Here is a 10,354-nt window from a genome sequence, read left to right as displayed (position 1 = left end):
TCCCTACATTCACACTATGCTGAAAGGCTGGGGATCTAATAACTCTGGAGTCTCTTTAGGCATACGACAGCAATAGAGACTTATCTATAGAAGTATATGGAAAAGTTGGTAGATGGAAAGGTTGCAGAAAGCTATTATATCATCTCTGAACTGCCCTATCACTCTTCTGATGGATGACAACTAGAACTAACCATTACCTGAGTCTAAGGTAATTCAGTATCCATCCCCACCTTGTCCATTCTGCTAACCAGCCTACCAGCCAGATTGCTAATTACAGTGGTTGTTTTGTGATGCAGATGCCTATTCATTTAGGAACTAAGACCAGACCATCAACTCGTGTTGTGTATGTCACTGCACCAAGGCTCCATAATACAAAACTTCAATCACTGCTAGCCTAGACTCAGATGTTTGCCCTGGGCAGAAAGGCTCCATATTCCCAACAACCTTCTGCTGACCACATAATCTACTGGCAATACCTGGAGGCATTCAGTCGGGTGACTTTTTTGTTGAGGTATCTATTACCTCTAATGCCCTTCACCAGCACCTTCCTCATTCGTTTATAAACAACAAAGTCATTTTAATCATGGACACATTCGGCTACAAAATACACTTATCACAACAACATCTTAACGCAAGAACATTCCGGTTTACAGCACACTAGTCTCATCAGTCATCAGGTTGTAAAAAAAGTTGACAGGTTCAGAGGTAAGAAAGTAGCTTTTAGTAAAGGGAGTCAGATGGATGATATGGGAAACTCATCAAAGAATCTCATACGAAATATCACCCATTGCTGTTCATAAACATGAGCCCGGTTTGGCTATATTCAATTACAAGCTGAGAAGAAATATAATTAAGCAGCTCATGATATGGAATGGCTAGAGCATGTGTAATCTTATTTATGTTCTCTGCACCTGTGTTTTTTACGGTTTAAATTATAATACTGATCTTTTAAACTGCACACAGGGAGTATCCCAGTTCATCCACGTGAGGGACAGTAATAGATCCTATTTTTAATCAATAGATATATGAAATGGGATGTGCAATATTGTAGCACATTGTCAATAAGCAAATACATATTGAAAAATTATTATTAGATTGCCTACCACCGTTTCAGGGACATGAGCTCATCTCGTCTTACTGCTGCTATCCTAATCCTCCATCTCCTCCGTTCTTCTGTTATTCTTCCAAAAACAGCTGTGTTCAGAGGATGATTAAAATGGAAAAGCTGTGGAAACCCACCATACCTCTTCTTTCAAACTCGATTGTAAATTCCTCACAATTTAAGCAGGGGATGCATTTTCCAGTACCTAGAACAATGAAGCCCCAGTCCTAATCATGGTCCTTCAGTCCTCGCTAAGATTTTGTTTTTGTTGCATTTGTAAATTGCCTAGAAAAATGGGGCTGCAACTGTAAGGTATTGCTGCAAGCTGAATTAAACACTGCTGTTTAATTAGGAAGACTTCACAGTCCTTATAAATAATGCAGTGAGCTTCAGCACATTTGCGCCACATAGTCTAGATAATAACCAATCCTTCAAATGTTTTACTGACGAGAAATGAATACGGTACTACTAATTGTCTTGCACTAAATCACACATCCAGTCTGTCATAGTGCTGGGAATACTACCTAAGTCTTCTGACGGCCAGCCCTATCCACTAGGCGACAGACTGTTCTTCTCCTTTATAGGGAAAAAAAAATTATATCCTTAGCCACATACTTTTAATTAGTTACTGCATACGGTACATTAATGCAATTGCCTCTAATTTCAGTGTTTCTGTGTTGGAATTATTTTTACATAGTTTTTTAGGAGGCGCTAGATTTTTCACTTATTTTGTTTGACTGCTTTATTTAAAACATGGCAGTTAAAGCATAGGGATGTTGACGCGGTTTGAATAAAGTCCGAATCTATCCAAGTAAATAGGCTTTTGAATACGATCTGGGCTAAAGCCTGCTAAACCCATTCTAGAAAAATCAGCTTCTTTTATGAAGTGAGATGAGTTTGTACAACGTGCACAAAGTGAGGACTACCAGTACTGGCAATGGTTTTGTTTTCCTACTCCATTTTAAACAGTGTGTAACAAGCTAATCAATATGTAAAGAGAAGGGTTTTTCCCTTATTTAAAAGGAAAATTGTTTCACTCAAAATTGTGAAAGAGATACAGTTTTACACTAAAACCTAAGAACACCGTTCAAGATAGCCAAATGCATGCAAAGAAGAGACACACCATCCAAGCAGCATTTCATAATAAATGAAACATTATTTAACAGTATAAGTTATAATGTATTATATTAATATAATGCTGAGAAATATTATAGTTCATATAATCAATGGTTATATGAAAAGGGGCACATGCAGTATTCTACATGCTAGCTAAAAGATTAAGCATTACTACGTTATTTTGTGTTCTTCTATTAGTCCACATACAAATTAATTTAAATAGATATTTAACTGTATTCCCAAGGAAATCCACTCCAGGATGTTAAACACACCAATAACAATCCCATGAGCTAGTCCAAGTATCTCCTTTTACTAGTGTGCTCCCACTGAGCTATGTCCAGTACCGGCATACTTAAATTTAATGGTCCCATCTCAAAAACACTTGCATAAATCTCCTTTTCTGCAGGCATATGCTACAAACATTAATATATCAAAACAAGAACGTTATGATTTCAAGGAAATAGACTTCACTTTTAACTTGATTTGTTATCTTTTTTATTCATTTCAAGGGAAGCAGAAATTATGCAATCTTGGTGCTACTTACTAGTGTTTAAAATGCTTCCCACTAAGAGTGAATTGCCATTCCTTACCTTCATAGTTTGAACTGAAAAGTCCTTCTTCAGCTGGCCAACACCTTTTCCCTACTATCTCTCAATGTGCAGAAATGCATTTAAAAGTTATTAAATAACTGAAGGAGTATCTCAATTTTCCTTTCATGGAAAAGGATTGAAGGGAAGTTGCCAACTCAAGATTGGCTCAAATAGTAAGATTGTTTGTTCAAAAGCAAACTTTTAACAAAGCCTATCCATTTGTTTCAGATGAAGACAATTACAGACAGTGTTTTAGGCACTGTTTGAATACAAGAGGGTAGACACTGCTTCCGAGAGTCAAGCCCAATAGAAGTTTTTCCTACTGAATTTTCTTATATCAACAGTGATAATTTTAAACCTAGAACAAGCTTATCTATGGATTAACATTCCCCGCTAGTATCTACAACTCAACAGCTGAGAACTGAGAATCTGTCGCTAACGGCAATTATATAAAAACAAATAAACTGACTACAGTGATTGTCCTTATTAAAACAAGGGAAAGGAAACAAGTTAAAACAGCATAAATTAACTGTATTTTCAAAATGTCCAAATTTAGTGGAAATTAATAACAATTTAATTTAAGTGGTTAGAAATATAAGTTAAGAAATTTGTTTTAAAACATTTTTTTTAAAATAGCTATAGTCTACGTAGCTGAATACATTTCATACTATAGTCAGATTTGTCTTATGGCTGCTGAATTTACTTTTCAGATAAAAAAAGCATGTTCTATATTATGTAAAAAGAATATACTGTGCTGATGCATACAAAGTCTGGCAAAGGCAAATTTACAGTGAAGAATAAAGTACACATGAATACTCTTATCTACAGGATTTCTTTTCCTCTACTATTCTATTCAACACACTTCCCTGGACATTTCAAATAAATACTCTCTGCGTTCTAAACACATTTGAAAAACATTCCTTTGAATTCGAAAGTTTTGCCTTTATTATAGTTTTTAATCAATTAAATGGCTTTATTTAGGGCTACAATTCCAATTTCCCACTGAGTTTGGGGTTCACGGGAGAATAACCAAAACCCAAATCAAACTGGGATAATATTTTCATTTTACTCGTTAGCAATCTGGAGACATTTTTCCTCAAAACTCCTCTGACAAAATCAGAATTATACAAGGGATGAATCTGAAAGATTGTTTTTAACAGTTTTAGAGAACTTCCACTGTGATCCAGCTGTTCTGCAGAGACACCCAAAAACTGGACGTATTAAGCTATGATTAAAAACCCTGATAGTGTGAAAAAAGGTGCAGCAATGCATTGAATGTGCATCATTAATTTTTTTTTAAACGACTTGGCTAACCCATTTACGTTGCGTTGCACATTATCATAAGCAGTATTTTTTTTATATGCTGAAGTTAAAAGCATGTTGAAGTTAAAAGTAGTTGAACCATGTAAATATAAAAAATAAGTACATTGCACGAGGAGTGTCTTATGACATAATTACGTGGAATATCTCTAGTATAACATTCATGCAGTGAATAGCCATTTAATGGTCATGTTAACACAATGACAATTATGAACTGTCACTCTCTTGACTTTGGAGTTTTCACATAGTTCTTAAAACTCCAGAAACGGAGGCAATTTAGTCCTCATATACTGTATAAAATCACTGTAATGCATTTCAGATTGGGGTGAGCAAGCAATTACAAATAACTGATTTAAAAATGTCTAGTTTTCACTGATAAATTTCCCCTATGCTTTTTAACTCTGTTTCATTCATTAGTAAAAATATTTATTATTAAGTTTTCTGATCATTTTTTGACTTTGACTTTGTTCAAAACCAGTTCTATTGATGTATTAGATATTCAAACTGTAAAGTTTTGAATAAACACTTAGGTCACAGCATACCATTTTCAGGATCAACCAAAAGTACAGAATTCTAAGAAGTCGGTTTCTTGCTGCATAGTCTTTCACATTCAAAATCCACTTTCCATAAAAAGATCTTTATATTTGCTTAATATTCTCTCTTTCAATGCACAGTCATGGTAATACAGTCATTATTTAAAATCACAGAAAACAAAAGTAACACTGCAGAGTTGATATATTCGTTTATGCAATTCTGAATGAATATTTACAGTATTCTTCACACAGTAGTTAACATCCATAGCAACAGTGCCTTTCAAACTAAAATGAACCAAAATTGCTCAAAGGATTTTTAAAACCCAATAAAAAGATGAAAATGGCTAAGAGAAGCAAATTAATCTCCCAAAGGAAGACACTAGAATTGTGCTATTGGTTTACATAGAGCAGATCTAGGTTCAGATGTTAAGCGCCCTTGTCTTCTGCTGGTATAATTTTCAGTACCGCCGAGTGACAGCTATTAGGGTAAATTGCTAATTTGGCACTATCAATGTTTGAATATCAAAGTTAGGCTCCTGTGAGAGGGGACAAACTTCAAATCCTGGGGTCCGATACTTCCAGGTGTTCTCAGAGTTGCTTAGTACATGGCAGCAGGTACCCACCCCCACCTCACAACCTGTTTCTAAGAGCATTTGCTTGGGCCCTTAGGGTAATGGCAAGGCAACCCTTTGTTGAGGCTACATCAGAGGGAATCCAACCATTCAGTTAGGGAGGATGTTATTCTAAGCCTCAATCTTGAGTAGTACGAGGCAAAATTTGCTAACTCTTAGCTCTTTTGGGATTACTTCCCTGAGAGGCCGAGGAGGGTATTCTATACAATGCATTGTATTTCTTTTTTAAGTTTCTTTTGCAAGATAAACCATGAACTTGAGTAAATCCTTGGGACATAATGGGTCTAAAGCTGTAGGTCCATCCATCAACTGAAGCAGAGCTAAGCAGGGATGCTAAGAGGCAGATCCAAAGTAGTGCTTTCAATTAGCCTCATATGAACTATTTGTTGGACAAATTCTACCCACTTTCCTACTCAGGGAATTTCCATAAACTAATCACATATTCCACGCATTTACTCTCGACTTAACAAATGCCCATATACTTATTCTACAGATTATTCACCTAAATTTAATACTGGACATTCAGGGCATCTGCACAGTTGTAACTGACTGTATGGATAAGTTTTTGTATGTTTCCAGAGAAAAGAAGAGATGGCTGCACTGAGGAAGAAAGGGCTGAAGAGGAGGAAATGTTTTCTAACCTCAAATAAATTAAAAAGAAAGACAAAAAGGCCTACTGGTTTTGGTAGCTGTGAGTGACTTATAAATTTGTAACAAAGCTCAACAGGGCCTCTGCATTTCAAGGTTCATCTGCTATCCCACTGTCCTGCATCATGAAGTAGAAGAACAGGGTTTGTACAATTTCTCAGCATTCAACTGGGGAAGCACAGATGCTTATTCATCAATACACTCTTGGGGTTGGCATACAATATAGTACTCTGAGATGTTTAGACACTTTTATAATTGCATAATTCACTTAAATATATATTTCAGTATATGCATAGTGAACCCTTTCCATTCAAAGTACTGCATCATAATTGTTCCTTACAGAAGATGGAATGTATATGTATCAACTCTATTGCACCATTTGTTACAGAATTTAAGCGTTTCAGAAATACAGTACAACCCCGTTGTAGCAAACCCCAATGGGACCAGGAGAAACGGCTACCCAAAGAATATTCACTCGAATAGAATTAATTGATTTGCAGCATAAGTAATATTGGGGGGGGGGGGATCAGTTCCTGCTAGTTGGGCTTAATAAAAGGTTTGTTATAAACAATCAGGGTTGGTTATAATGAGGTTGCACTGTATTAAACAAGCCTCAGAGATTCCCAAGACATTCAGCCTGTTTCAAGGATGGGGAAGCTGAAATAGATAACCACTCGGTGCTGTGGACTGCAGTTTAAGCAGCTGTAGTCTTCCAATAAATCTACTGGATTTAACAGTGCTGTAGCAAAAGGATCACTGAGGCTCTCTGAAGAGCAGATTTTTTTAGCCAGTAAACTTACTGTGATGTATGTATTAAAAGAATATTTTTCATGTGTAGTAAAGCCTATCTGTCAAAAAAAAAAAGTAAATCCTTACATAAGTTTTCACCCCCACAGAATGTGTTAAAAAAAAAAAAAAAGCAGCAAGTAACAAAGCTTTAAAAAAAACAAACTACGACAAAAACAATACCCCCCCGCAAAAATGTTATTCAGATCTACACTGTACAAGAGTTTAGTTATGGATTAGCAAGACAGCAAAATAATATTAGAAATCAAAGTTGTTCCTGAGCTAAAGGACACTAAAAGAAAACCACAGATTGCCATTCTAAAATACAGGTTTTTTTATACCACACGGATCTGTAGCATCAGAGTGAGGATTAAAGAAATGATGACCCAAGTTCCAGAAAGCTACTAAATTAATGCGTCAACCAGATGTTTTTTAAAAATTGGTAAATTAAAACATCTTGCAGAGGTTAAACCGTGTCTGACTACTGAAAAGGAATTTTTCAGCTGTTTAAAACCTTGACGGTAAAGAAGAAATTCCAACACATTAACTCTAGCAGCACAAAGGATGCTATGTTCACAGAGCCCAAGGACTGTTTGATTACCACAGCATATGCTCTGAATGGGGCAAGCCCAATTTTTAGTGACATGGCATGACAGGGTGATTACACTGCTGACAAGTAAATGTTTTCATCTCTCTCTCTCTCTCATTTTGCTAATTCTATGGGTCAGTAGGGATAAAACTATATGGCACTTAAAAATCCATGCATTTACAGATTGCCTTTTGAAAACTCTCTTCCCTCAGAAGTCTTTATTTAAAATGAGTGTGCATGCTTCCCTCTAGTGACTTATGCCAGATCCCTTTTTCACCTTAATATATAAATAGGGAATCCTAGGAGGTGAGCTTCTGGAACAGGATCTGTCTGGCTTTTTAAGAGATTTCTGGTACAAAACCTGGTACAACGAGTGTTTACCATGCTTGAAGTTCTTTGCTACTAATGGTTTAGAAACAATATATAATAATAGCCAGAAGCTAGCTGCAAGATCAAGATTTTAATTAAGCTGTAGAGATGTTTGCTGTTCTGAAATCAGTGGGTGGAGCATTAGGTTTAGCTGTTCGGAGGCTTTTTCCTAATGCCAAAGTTACAATGCAGGCTGTAACAAAGGAATGACTTATTCTTCTGACAAAAACACCCAGAGTACCTACCCAGTTTTATTTAATGCACTTAAGCTTATTCTTACCAGTTACAGAAATGTTTTGAAGTGTTACTAGAAACTCTTGATATGAAAAGTGCAATTTTAGGACCTTCCAGTCAATATTCACGTCCGTGGAAGACAGGTATTACACAGAATGGAAGGTCAAGCATATGAAAGTGAAGTTACTCTTCCATAGTAACACTGCAAGCATGAAATAAAACCTAAGGTAGGTGTTTTAATGTCAGTGCAGGGCTGCAGTTGTAAGACCAAGGCTTCTGGTAGCCAACACATTACCTTGAGAGAAGAAAGGAATTAAACAGTATTGTTTTGTTCTCTTATGCAAGATAAATAAATACTTTTTAAAAAACCAATCGTCTAAAATAAAAGGTCAAATTTACACCAAGTAGTAAAGATTAGCTCTTGCCGTACAATGCAAGGTAAAACATTTTTTGACACCTTGCTTTACTGTAAACGGACAAGCAAAATAAATACCGCGGGGTGTCGTAAAAATGTCTGCAACTATAATACTGAGAAGAAATGTCTTGTGCTACATTGTGTGTCATTCTTTTTCTGTGTTTAATTTTTAAAATTTAAAGGATATTGTCGGCTTGAAGGTTTTTAAAGAACAGAACTAAAGAATACAGGTTTGGAAAGCCCACTAATCCAAAACATCTGTGTGTCAGATAGAACAGCCTTTGAAAAGAGTGCTCTGAATTTCCTCCTTAAAAATGAAAGGTTGTGCTATTTTCCCAAATAAGTTTTAAAACTTAGGGTAGGTATTTTTGCTGAAGCAAAAAATTCAAACAATTGATTTCCTCTACTGGATAAACAGCCACCAGACAAAAACAGTTATGAATGCACAAAGCAAATAAACTACACAAAGAGGAAAATGACCATCTTCTCAGCTTCTTCCTGTTACAACCACAAAAAGTATTATTTAACCGTACACAGTTTTCACTGAGATTTTGATGTTGATGATGACGACACTTTAGCCCTTCTGTAAAAACATGTCTTTTTTGATGTAAAGATTTTTTTAAAATTCTTATTCATGAGCTGCCTTCAATTTAAGTCATGGGGATTTTTTAAAATCTAACTAGGGTAAGGCCAATTAAATGTTCACCTTTTGGTAGCTATCTAGTTTATTATTATTTCACAAATCCAACAAGCACTATTTAAAGTTTCACATTGGACTGCTGAGTTCCGAGTTCTTGCACTACTGCAAAGTTTAGGGAAGCTATTGCCTGTCAAATCAAAGTAATTAATGCCTGCGAGGAAAATTAGGTTCAGATGGTGCAAATACATGTTGACTAGCTCCGCTCTCTAAGACGTTAAATTGATTCCACCTAGCTGTGTTCTCCTTTGTGAATTCTACTTTGTTTCACAGGGTGAATCCCTGAACTTGATGGACTTGGTTTATTTCCAGCTCAGAGCTTCCTGCCACGTCTTCATTGTATAAGACTCTTTAACCAGTTTGCACTGGCTTACTTAGTTGTAAATCTTGCTAAAAAAAGTTAAAATAAAAGTTTTTCTTACAATAAGTACAGGAGAACTTCAATTATCTCTTTAAACAATTAAAATACTTTCAACCGAACCCGCCAAAATGATAATCACTAAAATGTGTTTCTGCTACTAACAATTTTATAAAACAAAAATGATCACCAAGTAAATAAATGAGAATTAGGATAAATATTTAAAATGTTCATATCCTCACAATTTATTAAACACCAATCTATGCTATTAACCCCTTCTTTTTTTGAAGTGATACGGTAGCAGGATATATTTTTCTGTGATCCAATGCACCCCCCATGTATTTCTTGACCTTTGCAGATAACTGGGTCTGCCTACCAATCATTGTGAGCATCATTAAAAATAGAAAAACAAGTTCTGTGACATTGCCTATCTAGGTGTTTAAATACCAGAGCTATCTCCTAATCACCCTGTGACCTAGGAGGGATAACAATATGCTAGAAACTAAGAAAAAACATGATAACGCCTTCAGTTGCCACCAGCTGACCTGACAAAAGCCAGAGCCTGTTGTTGGTCTCAGTGTCAAAAATAGACTTAGTCTGAAAGTAGCCATGCACATTTCCAAAGTTATCTGCTAGTCAGTTGTTTTGTGAAATCCATTAAAGCACTTAATATAATGGAATCTGGAGCTGGTATAACCTATTTGAAAATAGCTGCTTTTTTGACATGCTCTTGAAAAAGCAAGGTTGTCAAGGCCAAGAAACAATTTTCAGAAAAGCTATTATGCATAAATGCTTTTGCTGGTGTATCTTCAAGATTGGCTCAAAATTAGCAAAGTAAAAAACCTCACCTCTTAGAGATACTGCTAAGTATTTTATAATAAAGATAAAAAAGAATCCCCAACAGATTCTCCTTATCCACATACAGCTAATCTATCCATTTTATAATATAGCCGGACACACACAGA

General features: G+C 35.8%; 1 protein-coding gene across 13 annotated transcripts in view; it reads right to left on the bottom strand.

Annotated features, from left to right (window-relative positions):
- RBM20 (RNA binding motif protein 20) overlaps positions 1 to 10,354 on the bottom strand; it is a 155,771-nt gene that overhangs the window by 101,885 nt on the left and 43,532 nt on the right. The window contains exon 1 of one of the 13 annotated variants that reach the window (XM_025203188.1): positions 1,104 to 1,184. The exons of the other annotated variants lie outside the window; for them this stretch is intronic. Within the exon in view, the coding sequence (XP_025058973.1) occupies positions 1,104 to 1,120 (17 nt within the window). The 5' untranslated portion in view covers positions 1,121 to 1,184. Of the gene's footprint in view, positions 1 to 1,103; positions 1,185 to 10,354 lie in introns of those variants that run through there. 13 annotated transcript variants of the gene reach the window in all.

This window comes from Alligator sinensis, unplaced genomic scaffold (assembly GCF_000455745.1).
Source record: "Alligator sinensis unplaced genomic scaffold, ASM45574v1 scaffold559_2, whole genome shotgun sequence".
Classification (NCBI taxonomy): Eukaryota; Metazoa; Chordata; order Crocodylia; family Alligatoridae; genus Alligator; species Alligator sinensis.
The sequence above is the reverse complement of the archived record's forward strand: the minus strand, read 5'-3'. Positions and strand labels throughout refer to the sequence as shown.